Here is a 26,357-nt window from a genome sequence, read left to right on the forward strand (position 1 = left end):
GAGGAGTGGGAGGTGCAGCGGTCACGTCATCTCTTCATGTCGGCAGGAGGCGCTTTAACGTGTAAAGGAGGAGTGGGAGGTGCAGCGGTCAGGTCATCTCTTCATGTCGGCAGGAGGCGCTTTAACGTGTAAAGGAGGAGTGGGAGGTGCAGCGGTCAGGTCATCTCTTCATGTCTGCAGGAGGCGCTTTAACGTGTAAAGGAGGAGTGGGAGATGCAGCGGTCAGGTCATCTCTTCATGTCGGCAGGAGGCGCTTTAACGTGTAAAGGAGGAGTGGGAGATGCAGCGGTCAGGTCATCTCTTCATGTCGGCAGGAGGCGCTTTAACGTGTAAAGGAGGAGTGGGAGGTGCAGCGGTCAGGTCATCTCTTTATGTCTGCAGGAGGCGCTTTAACGTGTAAAGGAGGAGTGGGAGGTGCAGCGGTCAGGTCATCTCTTCATGCCTGCAGGAGGCGCTTTAACCTGTAAAGAAGGAGTGGGAGGTGCAGCGGTCAGGTCATCTCTTCATGTCGGCAGGAGGCGCTTTAACATGTAAAGGAGGAGTGGGAGGTGCAGCGGTCAGATCATCTCTTCATGTCGGCAGGAGGCGCTTTAACGTGTAAAGGAGGAGTGGGAGGTGCAGCGGTCAGGTCATCTCTTCATGTCGGCAGGAGGCGCTTTAACGTGTAAAGGAGGAGTGGGAGGTGCAGCGGTCACGTCATCTCTTCATGTCGGCAGGAGGCGCTTTGACGTGTAAAGGAGGAGTGGGAGGTGCAGCGGTCAGGCCATCTCTTCATGTCTGCAGGAGGCGCTTTAACATGTAAAGGAGGAGTGGGAGGTGCAGCGGTCAGGTCATCTCTTCATGCCGGCAGGAGGCGCTTTAGGAGGAGCGTTTGGTGTTGGCAATCCAGCTGGTGAAGTGGGAGGTGCGGGTGTAAACTCCTGGTTTCAGAGGCCGTCCACAGCCCAGCCCAAAAGACGTGACACCTGCCGACACACAACCAGGAGAGCTTTACATGTTCACATGCTCGGGATTTGTCTGCCAGAAGACACGACAACACAACAGCAGCACGGGAATAGTCACCTATCACGTCACGCACACGTGCACGTGTGCGTGTGCGAGTGTGTTTGTGTGTGTGCGAGTGTGTTTGTGTGTGTGTGTGTGTGTGTGTGTGTGTGTGTGTGTGTGTGTGTGTGTGTGAAACCCACCTACTAAAAGCCAGTGTTCTTTCTCCTTACACATGAGTGGACCTCCAGAGTCACCCTGGAAACAAATCACATTCATGTTCACTTTACTAAGACTACATTCAATTACACTAGACTAGACTACACTAGACTAGACTAGACTAGACTGAACTAGACTACACTAGACTAGACTAGACTAGACTAGACTACACTAGACTAGACTAGACTACACTAGACTAGACTACACTAGACTACACTAGACTAGACTACACTAGACTACACTAGACTAGACTAGACTAGACTAGACTAGACTAGACTACACTAGACTAGACTAGACTACACTAGACTACACTAGACTACACTAGACTAGACTGAACTAGACTAGACTAGACTAGACTAGACTACACTAGACTAGACTAGACTAGACTAGACTACACTAGACTAGACTAGACTAGACTAGACTACACTAGACTAGACTGAACTAGACTAGACTACACTAGACTAGACTAACTAAATGAATCTAAACCATACAAGATGAAGCAGTGTAAGGTGCAGCTACCTGACAGGAGTCCACCCCACCCTCGGGGAGTCCAGCACACACCATGCTGGCGGTGATGTTGTATTCAGGAAGCTGGTTCTGACATTGAACTTGGCTCAACAGGGGAACTTGGGCCTCCTGCAGAACATCTGAAGGGGAACCTGGAGGAACAGAAGATTTTCTGTGAGGTTCAGTGAAAAAAATACCCAGCAGTCCAGTCCCAAACCATCCATCCATCCGTTATCTAAACCACTTCTCCTGCTCTCAGGGTGGCGGGGATGTTGGAGCCTATCCCAGCAGTCATTGGGCGGCAGGCGGGGAGACACCCTGGACAGGCCGCCAGGCCATCATAGGGCAGTCCCAAACCAAAACCCCTTCATTTATTTGGTCCGGTCCTCAGAACAGGTGTTTCAGAAAAGAAAAGTGGAAGCTTAAATAAAGATAGCCTGGACTCTGAACAGTTCTTCTCGTGTTTATAGCAGCTAGCTTGCAGTTCTTACAGCTAGCTTGTTCAGGATATTTAACCTTGCTCAGCAGTTCGACCCCATCCAGCGATGACGCACTTCCTCCCAGCTTCAAACTCCTGCTCCTGTTGAGGCAGACACACAGGCTGGACAGAATCTGAAAACAAACACACAGACAGACACACACACAGAAAAAATAAAAATAATAATTATCGATCTAATATTCTGAGAGACTCACCACCCGGACAAACTACCAGTTAGTCTGATGGTTGAAGACGTCGCTGAGAGACAAAACATCACTTACAAATCTCATCTGCTAGACGTGTAACAGGGGTAGCATCTTAACACTGGTCTTCCTAACATCCAATACTGTCAGCTCTTATCACGGCCTCCTTCCAGTAGAGGAGGTGGTTGGTCTTCCTTATTGTGTCCTGTATCTTGCTTCGTAATGGTGGACAGTTTGGAAACTCGTCTCCTAGAGGGAGACTGACACTGACCAGAGTACGTGTTGTAATGTGATATTGGAAGTAGCATCAAGTGGGTCACACCAGTGCTTTTCCACCATCGCTGAGCGGTAATCGATTTGTTAAACTTGACTCATTTATTGTAGCATGGTGGCCCAGTGGTTAGCACTGTTCCTCACAGCAAGAAGGTCCCGGGTTCGAACCCCATGCCACCCCAGGTCCTTTCTGTGTGGAGTTCTTCCCGTGTCTGCGTGGGTTTCCTCCGGGTGCTCCGGTTTCCTCCCACCATCAAAAGACATGCATGCCTGTGCCCCTGAGCAAGGCAATGGAAAGAAGAAGTGGAGTTGGCCCCCGGGCGCTGCAGCTGCCCACTGCTTGCAGTGCATGCTGGGATGGGTGACATACAGAAATGAATTTCCCCACGGGGACGAATAGAAGTAGGTAAGTCAGCACTGGGAGCGATGACATGTGCCTCCATGTCGTGCTGAAGGGAAGTCAGAACCAACCACACGTGTCTCTGCTCGCGCGTCACCAGGAAGCTGTCATCAGCATACTGTTCAACTCTCATCACGTGATTCATACTCTTTCATTGTTCATGGAAACTCGGTCAGAACAGAGCGTCAAATATGATGGAGAGATTTGTGGTTTTGGGATTTACAGAGTTTACTTCTTGTATTGTAAAACTTACAAATTCATGTCACCGATTTCTGGAAACGTAGAAAAGCAAAGCCTCTGCAGACTGAATATAATCTGAGATAAAGCTGTTAAGATGGATGACTTCCGGTCTTATTTCTTTACCTTGCAATAAGTAATTTTACTGGAATCTCTACACCTCTTTGACGTTTGATTGTCTTGCTTCAGTGTTCATACATGTGATGTACACGGACAGTCTATATAAGCACTTGGCAAATAAAACAGAAGTACAGTGGCGTGTCTCAGGGGTTCATGCTGGTTGTTTGACTGGGAAGGGAAGGGTGCTGGCTCCTCACCAGTAAACGTGACCGGTGCATGAAGGTGCATCATAGCGATATCGGCCTGTTTGGTTCGTCGGTTGTAATGTCTGTGGATGATGACGCGATCGATGTGTCGCCTCTGAACGTCTGAGGAATTCAGATGTCTGTGAGCATGAAGACCGAGGACTGCCGTCCAGAACTGCACATGGAGGTTCTTCCTATATGGTGTGAAGCAGGAAGGTCATTGTTAGTGATATTCCCAGTACAACACTAAAACTACTGTTACTACCACAAATTACACCATCAAACTAGGAGGGAACAGTTCGGTTTGTGTACTCTATCACTTTATTGCATTTCTTTCAAAAAGGACATGTGATCTGCCAGGCCAGCAGAATAAAGCACATATGTATAGCTTGTAGCTGCGGTCTTTCTGCAACATCTCCACTTTCTCTCATCACGTTTCATATCTTCTTTGTCTTATCTGTCCTTTCTACTGAATTAGACAGCTACAGACAAACAACAAAACATGACACTTTCAGAACTGACTCAGCTCAGCTCGAAACACACCTTCAAAAACTAATTTATAATTATTTCCAACATGCAACACCTTTTTAGGTTTTCTGGGATTGATCCGGGACAGCTGTTCAGAGGTGGTCTGTAAATACTGTAAATCTTCTTATGTTGTCTGGGAATGATCCGGGACAGCTGTTCAGAGGTGGTCTGTAAATACTGTAAATCTGATCCTGTCAGATCAGTGAATTTTATTTATTCCTTACCCATACACACAGTGTGCTGCTGTAACGAGCCACTGGCTGTCAATCAGCGAGGCTCCACACACATGACGCCCCCTCCAATAGAGAGACACCACCCAGGGCCACGCCCTCCTCTGAGCATCAACTCCACCCACCACTCTTCCAAGCGCTGAGAGCAGAAAGTAAGGAGTGGTCAGACCGCTAGGAACACACCCAGGAGTGGTCAGTTAAAACCAAAAGCACTATGGGATACCTATTTCATTGTTACTTTGGTCCCGCCCACTCTGCTCTGGTTGGTCAGTGGCAGTCAGTTCAGGGGGTTGACCCCGGGTCGTCTCCATGGAGATGAGAGGAACACCACAGGCTAAAATACACCAAAAACAGGTTTTAATTTTGAGAAATAACAAATAATCCAACACGTCACCACATTTATCAGACTGACTACTGGATTCTGATTAACATATTAATTAGTGGACACTGTTGAGGATATTAACTTGAATTACCTCTGTATCATGTCGAATATTTAACACCATCCAGCATAATAATGAATAAAATAAATCTGGCTTTGCTGATGATACTAGATTGTCACAAAGAGCTTTTGAAAATTTTTGATTTTTTTTAAACAAGTTTCAGTGAACGTCCAATGAAAGAACGCCATGTTTTAATGTCTAATGAAAGAACCCCAATCCCTGAAAGAGTGACCACTGGACTGTAGATGGTGTAGACTGTAGAGTCCTGGTCTGTAGATGGTGTAGACTGTATAGGTGGTGTAGACTGTGGAGTCCTGGTCTGTAGATGGTGTAGACTGAGGAGTCCTGGTCTGTAGATGGTGTAGACTGTGGAGTCCTGGCTTGTAGATGGTGTAGACTGTGGAGTCCTGGCCTGACGTGTTGGCTCTCCTGTGTTGTGCCATCCTCTTGGCCAGCGTCAGTTTAGTTTCCCCAGTGTACAAGTCACTGCAATTATCCTGGCACTTAACAGCTACACTATATTGCTCTGTTTGTGCCGGGGGACCCGATCCTTGGGGCGGAGCAATTTCTGGTGCAGCGTGTTTTGGGGTTTGAAAGCAACTGAGAAACTGTGTTTGGAAAATACACATCTCAACTTTATCAACACTCCCGCCACATACAGAATCATCACTGGTTTACACTTAGACAGCTGTTGTCCTTCTCCACTCTGATCAGCTAGTGCACTGTTTGGGGTCTTTCTGGCTTTGACAAATGCCCAGTTAGGATAACCACACTTAACCAGGGCCTGTTTAATGTGGGATTTCTCCCCTTCCCCCCTTCCCCGCTGTGTCGGTGGGGATGTTGTGAGCTTGGTGATACAGCATCCTGATGAATGCTAGTTTGTGCTCCAGTGGATGATGAGAGTCAAACCTTAACCCAGGTGTCGTCCACAAAACTGAACCAATGGCTAGGTCAGGGGTCGGCAATGTTACCGAGTAAGGGCCGGTGTGGGTGCAAATTTTTGTTCCAAACAAGCAGTTACACACCTGATCCCACTAATCACTCAATACAGTCTTTGCTGAGGAAACTTGATTAGGAGACACAGGTGTGTAACTGCTTGGTTGGAACAAAAACCTTCACCCACACTGACCCTTTCTGGATAAGATTGCCCACCCCTGGGCTAGGCGGTATCCCTGGATAGGACATCAGAGCCTCTTTTCCACTTCCTCCATGTACAAGTTGGCCAGTACAGGTGAGACTGGGGAACACATAGCACCCCATCCTTCTGCCTATAGTACTGCCCCCTGTATGTGAAGTACGTGGACTGAACACACAGCTTCAGATTTCGGTCATTATATATCTGATTGCAACTATTGCTTTTCTCACCACCTCCTTTTCTCACCACCCGGTTAGTGCTGCTTGCACTATCCCACCCTCTGCGACCTCCCTCACCTCTCCACGTCCCACCCTATCCCACCTCGCTCCTTTCTCCCCCGACGAGGTTCTAAACCTCATCACATCCAGTCGCCCTACCACATGCCCCCTGACCCGGTCCCCTCCCCTCTTCTTCAGTCTATAGCACCTGAACTTCTTCCCTATCTAACCCACCTCATCAACACCTCCCTCCAGGCAGCATGCTTTCCATCTGCCTTCAAGACTGCTAGAGTCACCCCCCTTCTCAAGAAACCATCACTTAACCCCTCTGATGTCAAAAACTACAGACCAGTTTCCCTTCTACCCTTTCTATCCAAATCTTTCGAACGTGCTGTCTTTAACCAACTTTCTTCATACCTCCACCAGAACAACCTCCTGGACCCCAACCAGTCTGGGTTCAGGGTGGGTCACTCGACAGAGACGGCCCTCCTTGCAGTGACAGAATCGCTGCACTCTGCGAGAGCAAACTCTCTCTCCTCTGTCCTGATACTCCTGGACCTGTCAGCTGCGTTTGACACAGTGAACCACCAGATCCTCCTCTCTACCTTCGAGGGGCTGGGTGTCACAGGCTCTGCACTCTCAATGTTTGCATCCTACCTGACGGGTCGCTCCTACCAGATGACATGGAGGGGATCTGTGTCGGAGCCTTGCAGACTGACTACAGGCGTTCCACAGGGTTCGGTTCTGGGTCCTCTCCTTTTCTCCCTGTACACGAAATCCCTGGGTTCTGTTATTCACTCGCATGACTTCTCTTACCATTGTTACGCTGATGACACCCAGCTGATCTTGTCCTCCCTCCCTCTGACACACAAGTGGAGACATGCATTGCTGTGTGCTTGACTGACATGTCGCAGTGGATGACGACACACCACCTGAAGCTCAATCTGGACAAGACAGAGCTGATGTTCCTCCCGGGGAAAGGTTGCCCACACCGAGACCTGGCCATCACCATTGACAACACCATGGTGACGCCAACTCGGACTGTGAGGAATCTGGGTTTGATCCTGGACGACCAACTGTAGTTTGCTGAAAACGTTGCATTGGTTGCTCGCTCCTGCAGATTTCTCCTCTATAACATCAGGAGGATTCACCCATTCCTCACCGACGAGACGTCACAGGTGCTCATCCAGGCTCTGGTCATCTCTCGGCTGGACTACGGCAACTCCCTGCTTGCTGGTGCCATCAGACCTCTGGAGCTTGTTCAGAAAGCTGCAGCTCATCTGGTGTTCAACCGCCCTAAGTTCTCCCACACAACTCCCCTTCTCATGTCCCTACACTGGCTCCCAGTAGCTGCTCGCATCCAGTTTAAGACTCTGGTGCTAGCCTACAGGGCAGGGAAAGGAACAGCTCCTTACATCCCGGCCCGACCACTTTGCTCTGCTGCCTTGGGACGCCTGGTTGCCCCGTCGCTCAGAGGCCCCTGCTGCCGATTGACAGTGGTGGAATGAACTCCCCACTGATGTCAGGACAGCAGAGTCGCTGCCCATGTTTCGGCGCAGGTTGAAAACTCACCTCTTTAAGAACTACTACCCTGTTACTTGCTCTTAGCACTTATTGTATTCACTCATTAAAAAAAAAATCTCTCTCTTGCGCTTTTACTCTAGCACTGTTTTGCTCTTAGATGCTTGTTTAGATGCACTTATGACCTTTGATGACTAGTAGTTCTCCTGCTTTCCTATGTTAAATGCACTTACTGTAAGTGTATAAAAGCGTAGGCTAAATGACTGTAATGTCATGTAATGTCATGTAATCCCCAGTCTTCTGTGAATAGTACACATGTGTATAGTACACATGGCCATTGTAACTCTAGTATCTGCATATGAACCTGGTCGTTGGTTTGGGTCGTTATGCCACTCTCTTGTTTATAAGGGTGGGGACACCTGCAGTCACTGTATTGTTTATAAGGGTTGGGACACCTGCAGTCACTGTATTGTTTATAAGGGTTGGGACACATGCAGTCACTGTATTGTTTATAAGGGTGGGGTACCTGCAGTCACTGTATTGTTTATAAGGGTGGGGACACCTGCAGTCACTGTATTGTTTATAAGGGTGGTTGTACCTGCAGCCACTGTATTGTTTATAAGGGTGGGGACACCTGCAGTCACTGTATTGTTTATAAGGGTGGGGACACCTGCAGTCACTGTATTGTTTATAAGGGTGGGACACCTGCAGTCAGGTGAGACTGAAGAGGTCACTTAGATGATGATGAAACGTTTCTGTCAGTAAACGTTGTGTCCTGATGAACTGATTCAACCTTCTGTGATGATGTTTTAATGTGGTTCTTAAAACAGAAGATAAGTTGTGTGTCTGCAGTTCAGTCACTCACGTTGGTTGTCACAATTCAGCGATATGACGTTTCCACTGCCACATGTTTCACTAAAACAGAGAGAAAGACAGGTAGACAAGTTCAACCTGGTAAATTCACTTTCATGTTTGTGCTGAGAACAGTAGCTGTTGTGATGACAGGTTGATTGACAGCTGGGTCTGTTGTGAAGAAAGGTTGATTGACAGCTGGGTTGGAGGCTGTGTTGACGTTGTTGTTACTTAAACTTACTGCAGTAAAGATGCACTTATCTGACATCCACTTGTGAGACTATGTTGTTTACTACACCAGATACCATTACATGGTACCAGGATTTACTGAACACATGAGAAGGACACACTACAATGATGGAAGGAAGAAATCCCCTGAAGGACTTGAAGGACATGTGGATGAAAATTCGCATGCCTTCGAGCAACACTTTCTTCTCTCACTCACTCTGGTTGGCACCTGTGAGGGCAATTCATATTTGATATTTGCTTACTTTTAGTCTTTCACCATGTATGACCTACACCATGTTTAATGCTTAGATAGATGCTTAAAGTCCATGAGGACCAGAACAATGGTAGTCTTCTCCAGGTGCACAAATAAAGGTTCGCATACTTCCACCTACGCAATATTAATCGTCTTTGCCCGTTACTTACACCTAACAGCACCACCATACTCGTTCACACCCTGGTTACATCCCGTATTGACTACTGTAATTCTGTCCTCTTTGCTCTTCCCCTCAAGTGTCTTCATAAGCTTCAATTGGTCCAGAAATCAGCTGCCTGTATCATCACCAGAACTCCTTCCATAGATCACATCACTCCTGTTCTTCAGCAACTCCATTGGCTCCCTGTTAAATACCGTATTGACTTCAAGATCCTGCTCCTCACCTTTAAGGCCCTTAATAACCTAGCTCCTTCATATCTTTCTGGACTCCTTCATATCCACACACCCTCCCGCACTCTCACATCCTCTTCTGCTCCCCCATCAGCCCGCTTGACTACCATGGGGTCTAGAGCCATCAGTCATTCTGCCCCCCACCTTGACTACCATGGGGACTAGAGCCTTCAGTCATTCCGCCCCCACCTTGACTACCATGGGGTCTAGAGCGTTCAGTCATTCTGCCCCCCACCTTGACTACCATGGGGACTAGAGCCTTCAGTCATTCTGCCCCCACCTTGACTACCATGGGGTCTAGAGCCTTCAGTCATTCTGCCCCCACGTTGACTACCATGGGGTCTAGAGCCTTCAGTCGTTCTGCCCCCCACCTTGACTACCATGGGGTCTAGAGCCTTCAGTCGTTCTGCCCCCCACCTTGACTACCATGGGGTCTAGAGCCTTCAGTCATTCTGCCCCCCACCTAGGGAACTCTCTCCCACAAGAAATTCACAACACTGACTCTCTTTCAACCTTCAAATCCACCACAAAACGTACCTTTTCAAACTGGCTTATTCAGTCTGATCCACACTCCACTGAGTGTTGTGTAGATGGTGATTTTATACTTATCTGTTGTGTTAAACTTTTTACTGTCTACCCCGCTTTGTTTTTATTTTATGCTGTCTGATACAGTGCTGCTGTTTTTTTACTGTGTTCTGTACAGAATACAGAATACAGAATATAGTACTTTATTTGTCATTTGTACATATATACAATGAAATCCACTCTCTGTGTTTAACCCATCCTAGCTGTGTAGCTAGGAGCAGTGGGCAGCCGCCGTGCAGCGCCCTGGGAAGGTGTCCTTGAGTGCTCTGATGGGTGCCCACAAATAAAATGTATTATCATTATTATTATTATTATTATTATTATTTCTTTCACGTTTCCTGTTTTACATCCTGTAGAGCCGGATCCAAACTATGGACCTGAGACACTATAGGGCAGATGTCACTTGATTGACAGTACTCGTCGTTGTAATATGTGGGCTATTTCGAGTAGGTTATTATTATTATTATTATTATTATTATTATTTGTAGCCCTATGGAAAAAGGCTATAATTTAATGAATAAATAGAAGTTAATAATTAGAATAACTATAGATAAAAGGTAAACATATCCAGTGAGATTATATATTACGATTCATATCATAATAAGGACTACAAGTAAAAAGGTTAGAAAGGTTCATCTTTCATGCCGAATGAATATACTTAAAATCCCAGGTATGTATGGTTAAAGAGAATAGCCATATTTTTAAAGTTCCTGTTTAAGTTTCTTTTTATTCCTTTAATTTGTATGGAAATCTGTTGCTTATATTGAGCGGAAACCTGTTGAAACGATGTCTGCCTAGATACATGTGATGTCAGTAAATTCTAATTGGTTGGTAGAGATGTACTTAATTCTGATTGGGTTATGTTTAAGAATTATGGGAAGAGAAGAGAGTTCGCGAAGAAGAAGAAGAAGAAGAAGAAGAAGAAGAAGAAGAAGAAGAAGAAGAAGAAGAAGAGAGGCTATAGCGCTGCCGGTGGCCTAGCGAAGGCTGGAGGACTCGAGAGAGAGACGGCGGCGGCCAGTTCTCCGAGATGGACTCCGTCCGTGCTCGCTGTGTGAGGTGTTCCTGTGTTGGCCAGGCGGTCCGAGGCGCACCGAGACAGCTTCTTGACCAGGTTCGGCCGGAAGGAGGGAGAAGGATCCACTGAGCGGGAGAAGACCACGTCCGACCAGAATAAGGTAGACGCTGGTTTCTTTGTGTTTGCTCTGCGGAGTGAAGAGGCCGATTTCTGTCTCACTGGGCCGCCACGGACACGAGCGCCGAGCCAGGCCTGCTACGCGGGGTTCGGGGCGCTGTTGGCCGGCTAGTGTAAGTAAGACTGCGGGCCCGGCCGCAGCATTGTTAGCTTGCTAGGAAGCTAAGCGCGCCATAGCAAGTTGCTAGCTCTGGGTATTGATGTGAGTGAATGTGAAGTTTGTCCTGTGTGTGCTCAAAGGGTAAACAGATATCTACTTTCTTTCAGATATCTACTTTCTTTTACTTTTCAGATAACCACGGAAAGGCTGTATTTGATTTTATTTCACTTTTGAAAATAATGATTTGCCTTTTATTAAGAATTCTTGTTTGCCTGGTTAATATTGTGGCGAATTCTACTGAGTGTTTCTGTTCCGGGTTCATTTGCATATTACCCACCATGCAACTGAGGTGTCGATGTTTTGGTTATGTTGTGGGATACTGAACATGTTAAAAACGGGCATATCTGTTACAGATAGCGGGGATGTGGTGGGAGGTGATGGGGACGTTACGAGAGAAGTTGATTAGACAACATGCTATTTCCCACCATGAGGGTAAAGAGTAGGCAAATAGATGAGGTCGCTTCTGTGGCCAAGAAAAGGATCAAGCTGAGACCAATACGAATTTGTGACTGTTATGACTAGCTTGGCTTGCGGTCATTAAAAGCTTGCTTGTTAACTCTGAAAGGTTTGCTGAGAAGTCCATTATTTAACCACGTCACATTGGTGTCAGAAGTGGGATGGTGAGACCGTGAAGTCATCGGAAGCGCGTGCGCCAAGAGGCGTGAGGGAGCTCACATGCTGAAGCGCGGGGACGCGCTTCCCGAAGGAGGGGGTAGTTTAAGGTGCACGGATAAGTAGACACGTTGGTCCTTGACTAACGGGTCGGACTCTTTAGTCGACTGGTTAACGTTGTCGCTTGCGGTGTGGGAGCCACGGGTTCGCGTCCAGTCTGTGGTGACGGGCTCCCGGACTGACCCCCGAATGCGCTACACTATTAAAGGAGCAGTCAGTGAATTTAGTAATACCTTTAATAGTTATAACTAGTTTGTAAATAATAGTACTCACTACTCCGACTGATTTATAGTTGATTTCATAGTTCAGGAATCCAAGACAAAATGTTTCGTAAAAGTACCCAGAAGCAATTCTTTCACACACAATAGGTGTTGAGAGCGCTACATATTATTATTATTATTATTATTATTATTATTAATCGGGGCGCATTCAAGCATGTGGGCTTGAGTGCGTCTGTTCATTGACCATGTATTAAAATCGTGTGACAATACTGTAGGAGATTTTTGTCTCGCTCCTCATTTAATGTCAGAGTGGAATTAAATAATTGTCCCGACAGCACCTCAACTAGCTCCGCAACATGTTAAGTAGCTTTGTTCCAAACAGTGGCTGGCGGGCTTGCTACTGAAGTGTTCAATACATCTACGTTTCTTATCCTGAATGATCTGGATCAGGTGTTGAAACAGGTCAAGGAATACTTAAGAAGAATTAAAAATACAAGTGATTTGTCTTTCACTCCCGTGTGCAAAAGCAAGGACAGTCCTGTGATGCCTTTTTGACTGACTTGAAAATAAAAGCACAAACATATAACTTTGAACAACTCTGCAATCGATGATATGAGACCAAGTAATTTTTGGAATACTGGACAAGAAGGTGAGAAAAAAAAGAGGGAAGTAACTTCGGATGAGGCAGTGAGAACTTGCTATGTTAGTGAACTTTCAGTCATGCACACAAGAACGTTCGAAGGGAACAGCAGCAGCACTGCAGTAACAGGCACGAGTGCACTTGGAGAAGACGATAGTTACCCACTGTACCTCTAAATTCTACAAGTATAGGCACAGCCCTCTAAGGCCATCACTAGTGGGTTTATCCCTCGTGCCCTCGTGCAGCACTGAAAACAACTTTAGTCCACGCCCACAACTCGGTTATATCTTGAATCAAGGCCGTATAATCGGCTCCCATAACAGCTTTTTATTCGGCTGTTATGGAGCCAGTGAGGCCCAAATCTTAGAGGACTGTGCCTATACTCATAGAATCTAGAGTTACAGTAGGTAACTGTCATTCTATTTCGTATAGGCTGCGCCCTCTAAGGCTATTGCTAATGGGTTAAGGACGAAGCAGGATATGGTCTATGCCACACTGGGTCCGTCCAGTATCCCAAACAAAAACATACACCTACTTCCCCACGATATAAAAAACTCTTCAAGCCTTGCCATTGCGTTGTGCATAATGCCGCCTCACAGAGCCCCATACGTGCCCAATGACACAGCATAGTTGAATATCTAATATTCTTGATGTGGGGATGAAGGCTGGAGCAATAATTCAATGACATAACAATAACGATAACTCCTTCATCCACTGCTCATCACTGCCAGCTGTTTCCGGCTTCCACCTTCATGAGAGGCGGCTTTGTGAGGTCGATAACTGCTCTTTATTCTCTTACTATCTCTTCTCTATATTCTGCCCTAACCTCTTCATTTGTTCTGATTTAGCTATTTTCTGTGCTTAGTTCACCAGATTCTATACTTTTCTTTCTCATACGACTCTTGTGCTTTGTAGGCAGCATCTCATTCCTAGTTGTTATACTAGCTCTGAGCTTAGCCTAGCTTAGCAGTTAGCTGCATTTGCAGTCAAAGCAGCCTCATTAAAACAATGGTTTGTGGTGACTGCTCTGTAGTTACAGACAGGTTGTCTCTACTAGAGAGACGTGTCCGTGAGTTAGAGCAGCTGCTTTCGGCTAGGATTACGTTAGATGTGACGGGCACTCCAGATAGCCTTAGCCCCAGACCTGACAGCAGACCTGCTATTGTTAGCACTAGCTTAGCCTCGTCAGCAGAAACGGCTGAGTTTGTCTCTTGTTTACTGGCGTGGGAAGGCTCGCAAGAGCAAGCCACCGGTCGTGTGGCCTGGTCTGCAATCACCTCGCCCAATTGCAAACAGGTTTTCGCCCCTCACTGGCCCTGTTGGTAGTCCTACTGGCAGGAGCGCTTCTCCTACTCCTGTCAACAGAGCAAAGCAACGCACGCTTGTGACAGTAGACTGCATTACTCGCAATGTTAGAGTAGCTTCCCCAGCCTTGGTTCACTGTTTACCCAGGGCCAGAGTGTCCGAGATAGAGGATAATCTTAGGGTGCTGGCATCATGGAGGGAGAGTCAGGGAACCCAGGCACACAGCACCACTACTTTCAGCAACATTGTTATTCATGATTCATATCGGCACTAATAATGCTAGGATGAAGCAATCAGAGCTCACACAAGCCAGCCTAGTCAGAACGCTTGAGTTGGCCAGAAAGATGTGTTGGTATCGATTAATTGTCTCTGGTCCCTTACCTGTGAGGGGTAATGATGAGAGGTAAAGTAGGCTCACCTCAATGAGCCGCTGGCTGGCTCGTTACTGTAATGAGCAGGGATTCGGCTTTGTTGATAACTGGCCTTCTTTCTGGGGCCGCCCTTACCTGCTGAAAGTGGACAGCATTCATGCTAATGGGGATGGCGCCGCTCTTTTGTCTAGCAATATACTTAGATAGCTGTTTACGTTTAGTTTGACACTAGGGACTTATCATTCAGCAGGTTGCAGGTGATTAGAGAGCCTGCTAGGTTTAAATCTAGTGCACATGTGGGGTTAAGTAGTTTAATTAATATGATTAGTCAGGGAATTTCTCATAGTGTAGATCAGTGTTTCTCAACTGGTGGTCCGCGGACCCCTAGTGGTCCGTGGTGTAATTGCAAGGGGTCCGTGAAAATAAAATATCTTTAAAAAAAAGATCCTATGACATTTATAGAAATAGGATTATTTTACTCAAATGTGACAGACCTTTATCTACCTAAACTATAAAGGGTAGCAGGACTTTTTTCTCTAATTACATCTGTTTCACAAGTGTAATTTATTGTATTTTAATAAGAGATCTCGCTCCCGTTTGCATTGTTAAAAGTTACTGCATAAAAATTCTGTTTTGTTACATATATCTGAAAGTTACTGAATACATATTCTGTTTTGTTACATATATCTGAAAGTTACTGCATAAGAATTCTGTTTTGTTAACTATATCTAAGTTACAACTGAAAGCTCTTATTTTTGCCCCAAAGAGTGAATAAATGCTATAATGCAATTTAAAATGCATTTTCTACTATTTCTATCAAATTGCAACCCCCCTCCCCCAAGATCAGGTGGAGGGGTCCTCAGGGTAGATCAAAAATACGCAGGGGGTCCAGGACCCCAAAAAGGTTGAGAACCACTGGTGTAGATTATCAGACTGATAGCTTGGTCTGTAACATTGAGATCATCTCCCTACCCTGCTGTATTGCTCCCAAGCTCTCCTCTCCTAAATGTGTGAATCACAATAATCTAGTACTTATTCCTACCACTGGTGGTGGTGAAATGTGCAACGAAGTACCTAGTAACCAAACATCTAATGTTGTCAAAAGTGTGACCACATATTGTCCAAAGCGTTGGTCATCAAAATTGTCAACTAATAATATACAAGGTGTCTAATTCCAAATAAAATCTCACCTAATGGTAGCTATAAAGTTCTGCCTACTACTGATCACTTCCACACGATGCTTAAATATGGATTCATGTCCTACTCTCTATCCCTCTTCTCCCCCCTCAGCCCCTCCCCTTACCCACATGGTTTCAACCCGTAGACACCTCCGCTCTCTCTCCGCCACTGATCTCTCTTCCTCTGTTACCTCTATCCTCCCTACACCTCCCTGAATCTTTCTCTCTCCTACCCGCTGACACTGCTATTGATCTTCTTCTCCCTAGCTTCTCCTCCTCTCTGGACAATCTCTGTCCCCTCACCTCCAGGCCTGCACACCCAACTCCACCTGCCTCTTGGCTGTCCGACTCAGTACACACTGACAGACGGAGAATAAGAGTGGCAGAGCACAAATGGAGAAAAGGCCAACTCCCAGAGGACCTTCTCAATTTCCAGTCTCTTCTTTCCACTTTCTCCTCCTCCATTTCTGCGGCTAAGGCAGCCTTCTAATGCTCTAAAGTCCAATCCTCTGCCTCTAATCCTAAGAAACTCTTTGAAACCTTCTTTACGCTTCTTCAACCCCCACCTCCTCCTCCTTCCTCCCTTCTCCCTGATGACTTCGCTAACTTCTTTGACAAGAAGGTAAACGACATCAGATCCTCCTTTTCTCACCACCCAGTTAGTGCTTCTTGCACTAGCACACCCTCTACACCCTCTCTCACCTCTCCATGTCCCACCCTATCCCACCTCGCTCCCCTCTCCCACGATGAGGTCCTCAACCTTCATCGCATCCAGTCGCCACACCACATGCTCTCTTGACCCGGTCCCCTCCCCTCTTCTTCAGTCTATAGCACCTGAACTCCTTCCCTTTCTAAACAGCCTCATCAACACCTCCCTCCAGGCAGCATGCTTTCCATCTGCCTTCAACACTGCTAGAGTCACCCCCTTCTCAAGAAACCATCACTTAACCCCTCTGATGTCATAAACTACGGACCGGTTTCCCTTCTACCCTTTCTATCCAAAACTCTCAAACGTGCTGTCTTTGTACCTCCACCAGAACAGCCTCCTGGACCCCAACCAGTCTGGGTTCAGGGGGGTCATTCCACAAAAACGGCCCTCCTTGTAATGACAGAATCTCTGCACGCTGCGGGAGCAAACTCTCTCTCCTCTGTCCTGATACTCCTGGACCTGTCAGCTGCGTTCGACACAGTGAACCACCAGATCCTCCTCTCTACCCTCGAGGGGCTGGGTGTCACAGGCTCTGCACTCTCAGTGTTTGCATCTTACCTGATGGGTCGCTCCTACCAGGTGACATGGAGGGGATCCATGTCAGAACCTCGCAGACTGACTACAGGCATTCCACAAGGTTCGGTTCTGGGTCCTCTCCTTTCCTCCCTTTACACGACATCCCTGGGTTCTGTTATTCGCTCGCATGACTTCTCGCACCATTGTTATGCCAATGAAACCCAGCTGATCTTGTCCTTTCCTCCCCCTGACACACAAGTAGAGACACACATTGCTGCGTGCTTGACTGGCATCGCAGAGTTGATGGTGACACACCACCTGAAGCTCAATGTGGACAAGACAGAGCTGATGTTCCTCCCGGGGAAAGGTTGCCCACACCGAGACCTGGCCATCACCATTGACAACACCGTGGTGACGCCAACTCAGACTGTGAGGAATCTGGGTGTGATCCTGGACGACCAACTGTCATTTGTTGCATCGGTTGCTCGCTCCTGCAGATTTCTCCTCTATAACATAAGGAGGATTTGCCCGTTCCTCACCGAAAAGATGACACAGGTGCTCATCCAGGTTCTGGTCATCTCCTGGATGGACTATGGCAACTCCCTCCTTGCTGGCGCCCTGGCGTCGGCCATCAGAACTCTGGAGCTTGTTCAGAAAGCTGCAGCTCTTCTGGTGTTCAACCGCCCTAAGTTCTCCCACACAACCCCCCTTCTCATGTCCCTACACTGGCTCCCAGTAGCTGCTCGCATCCAGTATAAGACTCTGGTGCTAGCCTACGGGGCAGTGAAAGGAACAGCTCCTTCCTATCTCCAGGCCATGGTCAAGCCCTACACCCCCGCCCAACCACTTCGCTCTGCTGCCTCGGGACGCCTGGTTGCCCCATCCTGGTTACCCCGTCGCTCAGAGGCCCCTGCTGCCAATCGACCCGGTCACGGCTCTTTTCTGTCCTGGCCGCACAGGTGGTGGAATGAACTCCCCACCGATGTCAGGACAGCGGCGTTGCTGCCCATCTTTTGGCGCAGGTTGAAAACTCACCTCTTCAAGAACTACTCCCCTTTTACTTGCTCTTAGCACTTATTGTATTCACAATTTTTTTTAATTCTCTTTCTTGCGCGTTTACTTTAACACTGGTTTTGCTCTTAGATGCTTGTTTAGAGAGAGGATGTGCTTATGACCTCTGATGACTAGTAGTTCTCCTGATTTCCTATGTTAAATGCACTTATTGTAAGTCGCTTTGGATAAAAGTCTGTGAATGTTCTCATTCATCCAGGTCATGGTTATCCAAAGGAGTTGAATCAAGTGCAACTGGACTTGGTATATATCCGTGAAGATGTTTCGCCTCTCTTCCAAGAGGCTTCCTCAGTTCGTGCCTTTCTGACTAGACCAAGCTAGTCTGACTGGCTGGTGATGAGACTCAGAATTTATACTCTTTGGAGTCGTTGTCAGAGCTATTGATGTCCATGGCTCTTTGTGTTCCAATGTTTACCAACGCCCGTCGCTAACAGAGCCATAGATATGAGTGGCTCTTTTGTGTACCGATGTTTGGCCGCGCCTGTCGTTATCGGAGCTATTGATATGCGTGGCTCTCCTGTGCTCCGATGTCCAGCCGCGCCCGTCGCCATCGGAGCTATTGATGTGCATTTGTTTAGCAGCGACGGTCGTTGGGGGTGTTAGTTTCGACTTCATTATTCAGTGGGCATGAGAGTCGTTGGAGCCATTAGTGACCGACTGTTGTTCTTGGAGGCTAGGCTTCTTGAGTCTCCTGGGTAGAGATGAAAGGACGGCATTGTAAGTGGGAGATAGGTGGTGTCGCAGACCTCCTCCTCTGTTGAGGGATGGTTTTTCCAGTTTCAGATAGATGGCTTCCTTCACCCCTCTTTCAAACCATCTATCTTCTCTGTCAAAAATGTGTACGTTGCTGTCCTCGAAGGAGTGTGTCTTCTCCTTTAGGTGTAGATAGACTGCTGAGTCTTGTCCTGAGGAGTGTGGCCTTCTGTGTTGGGCCATCCGTTTGTGTAGTGGTTGTTTGGTTTCTCCTATGTATAGGTCAGTGCAATCCTCATTGCATTGTACAGCATACACCAGATTGCTTTTTTGGGTGTGTGGTACACGGTCTTTGGGATGAACCAGTCTTTGTCGGAGTGTGTTGCTGGGTTTGAAGTATACCGGGATGCGGTGTTTGTTAAAAATAGCTTTGGATAGACGACCAATCACCGAGGGCCATTGTGGCTAGGTTGCTGCGCTTTCAGGACCGTGACCGGATCATGCAAGCAAGCTGAAACAAGGGTAAACTTGAATGGAGAGGGCATCGCATCATGATCTTCCCTGACTATGCAAAGGCGGTGAATGATAAACGCAGACAATTCAAGCAATGCAAGGAGATGCTCCATGAACGCCGAGTTGCATTTTCCCTGCGTTTTCCGGCAGTGTTGGTCATCAACCCTAAGGGTCAGGGAGGACAGCGACATGAGTTCGAGGACCTGAGAAAAGCCCTAGAGTACATCAAGACCCTGTGACTGACTTAACTTGAGCCCACACACTTGACCACTGATCCACATGGACCATAGACTTCTGAACATCGTTCCCCACTGCCCATAACGTTAGAACATAACTTCCCCCCCCTAAATCAAGCCTTGGGCAGGATTGCCAATCTCTCAAAGACGTAACGTACAGGTAACGTCCAAGCTCATTTGAAACGTCTGTTCTACTTTACAATGAGCTGGCCTGTGTTTATCTGACTAAATCAGGGTTTATTTTATTAGCCTATACTTTAGTATTCATTTCTTCACTTAGGCTAAAGCCGTATTAGGCTATTGTTTTCTGTTCTCTATTTGTTGGACGTTGTGATGAGAACTACAGTGCCCAGCATGCTGTGTACGTAAGAGGAGGGGCACGCAACTATATGTTTTAGCGTGGTTCTGTACTGGGGCATTCTGGGGATTGTCCGGGTCGGGGACTGGAAGCAGATGGCTGAATAAAGCACGTTATTAATCGCGACTCCCTTGCCTGTCGTTCATGCACATGACATGGTGTCAGAAGATCTTCGAATCCACTTACCTCAATAATCGGGAACGGAGTTGGTCCGGTGAGACGAGGAATGGCAAAATTTAACCCCCCCGAGGCATTTGATTTCACACAACCGTCGGCATGGCCGATTTGGATTCAGAGGTCTTTCCGGTTTCGACTAGCAACAAAGCTAAATGCGGAGGATGGTGAGATCAAGTCAATTCCATGATATACGCAATGGGGAAAGATGTAGAAGCTATTTTTAATTCATTTACGTTCGAAGAGGCTTCTCACGCTAACGATTATGACAGGGTGGTCAGTAAGTTCAACGAGCATTTCGTACCACGGAGAAATGTCCTCCACGAACGTGCATGTTTTCATGCTGGAGAGACTGTCGAGGCCTTGGTGAGGAGGAGTTTATATGAGTTGGCAGAACACTGCGAGTTCGGGGCATTAAAGGAAGTGCAAATTCGTGATAGAGTTGTGATCGGAGTTGCTGACCGAGACGTGTCACAGAAGTTGCAGATGGAAGATGAGCTCCCGCTAGGAAAAGCGGTGCAAATGGCCCCCCGTCAGTTCGAGCTGGTTAAACAGCAGAATGCGGAAGGAATTACAGCTGAACTGGATGCAGTTAGCAAAGCACAGGGTGCCAATACCAACCGCGACCGCAGTAATGCTAGAAACCACTACAATAAGGGCAACGGAAACGCACAGCGGCCCAAAACAGCCTGCCCCCGATGGACATTTTGCTGCCGTATGCAAAACCAGAGACGTGAGGGAGGTCGTTTACCAGGATGATGCGTATGAGGGCGAAGCGGAAAGTGAAAGTCGCCCCTACTTCCTCGGTTGCATAGAGGGGATGGATTTTGAGAAAAAGTGGCAAGTGGAGTTACCGATCTGCGGCAAGTTGGTTAATTTTAAAATCGATATGGGGGCGGACATCACTACCATGTCACAGACTGTATATAGGTCACTGCCTGAATGGCCACAGCTGGTTAAAACATCAATTGACCTGAGAAGCCCAGGGGGAGCACTGCAGTGTGCGGGGAAATTTGTGGCGTGCACGGAGAGACGGGGAAAGATGCACAAAATTGGGATTTTTGTGATAAAAGGGCCAAATGCCAACAATCTATTGAGTCGCAGAGCTGCATGTGAAATGGGCCTAGTTTTTAGAACAGATCAGGTTAGCGAAGATGTTTTCGGGGACATTGGATTGCTTAATTGTGAACCTGTCATGATTGAGCTTGAGCCCAATATACAGCCTTATGCCCTCAGCACGCCACGCAGGGTCCCTTTCCCTCTCATGCCAAAGGTGGACAACGAGCTGCAACGCATGCAGTCCTTGGGGATCATCACAGAAGTGACCGAGCCCACAGAGTGGTGCGCACCCATGGTCCCCGTAGTCAAAAAGAACGGTAGGATACGGATCTGTGTGGACCTAAAGCGGTTAAACCAGGCTGTTAAGCGCGAGCGGTTTATGCTTCCCACGCTGGAGGACATTATGCCCAAGTTAGCTGGGGCAGGGGTTTTTACAACGCTAGACGCATCATCTGGCTTCTGGCAAATTCCGCTAGATCCCAGATGTGTAAAACTAACCACTTTCATTACTCCCAGAGGCCGGTTCTGTTTCCAGCAGCTCCCGTTCGGCATCACATCGGCACCGGAGATCTTCCAGAGGAAAATGTGCATTCTGCTGAGAGACCACAAGGGCACGGTCATCGTCATGGATGACATACTCGTGTACGGCAAGGACCAGGACGAGCACGATAGAAACTTGGAGGCGGTACTGCAGACAATCAAAACATCGGGGCTGAAGCTCAACCGGGAGAAATGCCGCTTCAGCAGGAGTGAGTTGTAATATTTCGGGCACATCATCAGCAAAGACGGCATCAAACCAGATCCAGGCAAGGTGAAGGCCATCTCAGACATGCAGAGCCCCGAGAATGTCCCTCAGGTGAGACAGTGGCTGGGTATGGTAAATTATCTGGGGAGGTTTCTACCCGAACTGTCATCAGTGCTACACCCGGTGAGTGAGCTGCTGAAGAAAGACGCAGAGTGGCAGTGGGGGGAGCCCCAACAGCAAGCCTTCACCAAGGTAAAAGCAATGTTGTCTTCCACTCCTGCCCTGGCATACTATGATGTAGCAAGGCCCACCATTGTGAGCGCGGACGCTAGTAGTTACGGGCTGGGGGCAGCACTGTTGCAGGTTGAGGGGGACAAAGTTCAGCCTGTTGCCTTCTGCTCCAGAACTCTCACAGATGCAGAGAAGAGATACTCTCAGTTAGAGAGGGAATGCCTTGCAGGGGTGTGGGCCTGTGAGCGGTTTTCCCATTATCTGTTAGGCTTAGCTGAGTTTAGCTTACAGACAGACCACAAGCCCCTGGCCCCCCTCATTAATGCATATGATGATCTGGACAAAGTGCCGCCGAGATGCCAGCGGCTTCTAATTCGTCTAATGCGTTTTAACCCCAGAGCAGTGTATGTTCCGGGTTCACAGCTGGTGGTGGCCGACGCCCTTTCCAGGAAGCCACTCCAGGACGGCCGCGGGGCAGACACAGACGGGGATATGCGTGCGCATGTCGAAGCTGTGATTGAAACCAAACCGGTGTCGAGCACAAAGCTGGACATGTTAAAGCAGGCCACCGCGTCAGGGCAACACAATGCAGAGGGTGATCAGGTACACCAGAGAGGGATGGCCGAGGCACGTGCCCTTTTATCTGCATGGCTACCACGCTGCGAGGGCATCGCTGTCCGAGGCAGACGGGCTGCTCCTGTACCAAGACAGGATTGTAATTCCCCCCGTGTATCAGGAAGACATCCTACACAGGATTCACGAAGGGCACCAAGGCCTTACAAAGTGAAAGAGCCAGGATGTCTGTCTGGTGGCCCAGCATCGGATCGGACATTTACCGGAAAGTTACACAGTGCACATTCTGCCAAATCAATAAGCCCTCACAGTACAAAGAGCCCCTACGTACAACACCACTGCCGCCCGGCCCATGGCACAAGATTGGGGCAGACCTTTGCGAGCAGGATGGAAAAACCTACCTGGTGGTGGTTGATTATTATTCCAGGGACATTGAGATCGCCCAGCTACGGACCACCTCCAGTCTACAGGTGATTGAGCAGCTGAAAGGTATGTTCGCACGATGGGGCGTCCCTGGGGAACTCATTAGTGACAATGCCACACAGTTTACGTCAGCCGAATTTAGGCAGTTTTGTAGGAACTATGATTTCCGCCACGCAACCTGCAGCCCCCACTTCCCCCAGGCAAATGGAGCTGCCGAAAGGGCCGTCGGGACGGCACACCAATTGCTGCCACAGGTGCGAGCCCCGCGCAGCTCATGACTGGCTGCCAGATCCGGACCAACATGCCTGTGCTGGAGAGGAAACTCCAGCCACAGCTCTTCGACCACAAGGAGGTGGAGAAGAATGACAGCAGGGCAAAAGAGGCTTATAAGTTTTTCTTCGACAGGAGACACTCTGCACGTGCCCTGACCGAACTGCACTCGGGTGAGAGGGTACGAGTCCAACTAGACGGGCAGAAGGGGTGGAACATGCCCGCAGTCGTGGTGAATCCCTCGGGGGAACCACGCTCCTACACGGTGCGTACGGAAGACGGGGTGTCTTCAGACGGAACCGCAGGCACCTGCAGTCCGTGCCTGCCCCTGCAACTGTTGCAACCCAACCGGCCAGAGACAGCAATGACTTGCAGCAGGAACAACTCAGCCCACCGGTCGCCACCTCATCGGGCACTCCCACGGAGCCGGACGTGCCAGCAAGGCCCTCTGGGTTCACCATCACCTCCAGTGGCAGAGTTGTAAAACCCCCAAAACGGTATGATGTTTAGATACTGAGTGAGCAATGGGGCAGAATAATCCCCACACTCAGTCGAAGGACTGGGCAGTCTACCCCACCCCTTCAGGTTAATTTTTGAAGTGCATGTCTTCGTTGTTAGCTGGTTATGCTGTTAATTAGCAAATTGCTAATATGGTATTGCTGTTGCTATGTTTTATAATCTAGCAATGTTATTGTTTCCATTGGAACATACATGTTCTTTAAAAGGAGGAAGATGTGATGAGAACTACAGTGCCCAGCATGCTGTGTACGTAAGAGGAGGGGCACGCAACTACATGTTTTAGCGCGGTTCTGTACTGGGGCATTCTGGGGATTGTCCGGGTCGGGGACAGGAAGCAGATGGCTGAATAAAGCACGTTATTAATTGCGACTCCCTTGCCTGTCATTCATGCACATGACAGACGTGAATTTTGATTTTAGCTTTAAATGTTGTAAGGCAATCGTCTGATCACATGGGGGGGGGGGGTTGAGTGCGTGTGAAGGAGTTGGTTGCAGGCAGAGCATAACGTTAACACGCCTGACAGCCTAACAGTTTTGTTAGGTCAGTGCACTCTGCTCGAGGTTGAAAACAGGCTTTGCATACTTGCATAGTGTTGGTAACATTAACATGTTAGCTCATGGTTAATTGTGTTAAATTAGGCTACCATTTCGCTCTTTAGTTCATGAGCGTTGATGTCGTTCAATCGTCTGCAATAGTTGAAAGCCATGCCGGTTTGGTCTGAGAGCAGCGTATTTCTGCGAGTCGCGGACCATTCTGTTTTGTTTTAGAGCTAAGCAGCGTTAGACTGCATGGCAGAGTTTACACATCTCACAGTTGTTCATGTGTTGGTTTCTTTGAATGCCCACGCTATGTGTTTTTCTTGTTTTTTGTGTGAGTCTACTAAGGCAGATAGGGGTATGAGAAAACATAGTGCACACGCGCAGTATGCAGTCACATAAGGGAGTGTGCTACTTGAGCCTAAATGTTAAGGGTCTACATTCGCCGGTTAAGAGGAAAAAAGTTTTGTCTTATCTGAAATCTAAACACTGTGATGTAGGGTTTCTCCAGGAAACGCATTTACTAGATCAGGAGGCAAGAAAACTACGTACTGGCTGGGTGGGATATGTGTCTGTAGCGTGTGGATCTAGCCGCAATAGCAGGGTGGCTATACTGATTAATAAGCATCTCCAATATAAATGCATTAGGGAGACCACAGATGATTCAGGGAGGATCTTAGTAGTTCTAGCTGAAATACAGGGCCACTCAGTTATTCTAGCTAATGCCTACGTGCCCAACATTGAAGACCCATCCTTTATTGGTAGGTTGGAGTGTAAATTGAGGGAGATGGGAGACCACCCAGTCATCATGGGGGGAGATTTTAATCAGGTGTGGGATCCTGTTCTGGATCGTCAGCCTTCAAGGCCTCAACCCCGTAGGTCAGTGAATGTATTGAAGGATATGTGCATGGATCTGGGCCTGGTAGATGTATGGCGCCTACATAATCCAACTTCCAGAGAATATACACTACCGTTCAAAAGTTTGGGATCACATTGAAATGTCCATATTTTTGAAGGAAAAGCACTGTACTGTTCAATGAAGATAACTTTAAACTAGTCTTAACTTTAAAGAAATACACTCTATACATTGCTAATGTGGTAAATGACTATTCTAGCTGCAAATGTTTGGTTTTTGGTGCAATATCTACATAGGTGTATAGAGGCCCATTTCAAGCAACTATCACTCCAGTGATCTAATGGTACAATGTGTTTGCTCATTGGCTCAGAAGGCTAAATGATGATTAGAAAACCCTTGTGCAATCATGTTCACACATCCGAAAACAGTTTAGCTCGTTACAGAAGCTACAAAACTGACCTTCCTTTGAGCAGATTGAGTTTCTGGAGCATCACATTTGTGGGGTCAATTAAATGCTCAAAATGGCCAGAAAAAGAGAACTTTCATCTGAAACTCGACAGTCTATTCTTGTTCTTAGAAATGAAGGCTATTCCATGCGAGAAATTGCTAAGAAATTGAAGATTTCCTACACCGGTGTGTACTACTCCCTTCAGAGGACAGCACAAACAGGCTCTAACCAGAGTAGAAAAAGAAGTGGGAGGCCGCGTTGCACAACTGAGCAAGAAGATAAGTACATTAGAGTCTCTAGTTTGAGAAACAGACGCCTCACAGGTCCCCAACTGGCATCTTCATTAAATAGTACCCGCAAAACACCAGTGTCAACATCTACAGGGAAGAGGCGGCTGCGGGATTCTGGGCTTCAGGGCAGAGTGGCAAAGAAAAAGCCATATCTGAGACTGACCAATAAAAGAAAAAGATTAAGATGGGCAAAAGAACACAGACATTGGACAGAGGAAGACTGGAAAAAAGTGTTGTGGACGGATGAATCCAAGTTTGAGGTGTTTGGATCACAAAGAAGAACGTTTGTGAGACGCAGAACAAATGAAAAGATGCTGGAAGAATGCCTGACGCCATCTGTTGAGCATGGTGGAGGTAATGTGATGGTCTCGGGTTGCTTTGGTGCTGG

General features: G+C 47.6%; 1 protein-coding gene across 1 annotated transcript in view; it reads right to left on the bottom strand.

Moving 5' to 3' along the window:
- Positions 1-795: 795 nt before the first annotated feature.
- The window catches only part of tmprss15 (transmembrane serine protease 15), a 71,484-nt gene continuing 45,922 nt past the window's right edge, over positions 796-26,357 (bottom strand). Inside the window, exons 20-27 of the mRNA XM_056284372.1 lie at positions 8,544-8,593; positions 4,588-4,698; positions 4,359-4,503; positions 3,619-3,800; positions 2,227-2,322; positions 1,723-1,862; positions 1,188-1,242; positions 796-965 (exon numbers count right to left, since the gene is read on the bottom strand). Of these exons, the coding sequence (XP_056140347.1) occupies positions 859-965; positions 1,188-1,242; positions 1,723-1,862; positions 2,227-2,322; positions 3,619-3,800; positions 4,359-4,503; positions 4,588-4,698; positions 8,544-8,593 (886 nt within the window). The 3' untranslated portion in view covers positions 796-858. The remainder of the gene's footprint in view (positions 966-1,187; positions 1,243-1,722; positions 1,863-2,226; positions 2,323-3,618; positions 3,801-4,358; positions 4,504-4,587; positions 4,699-8,543; positions 8,594-26,357) is intronic.

The sequence above is a fragment of the Lampris incognitus genome, chromosome 8, assembly GCF_029633865.1.
Source record: "Lampris incognitus isolate fLamInc1 chromosome 8, fLamInc1.hap2, whole genome shotgun sequence".
In the NCBI taxonomy this organism is placed as follows: Eukaryota; Metazoa; Chordata; class Actinopteri; order Lampriformes; family Lampridae; genus Lampris; species Lampris incognitus.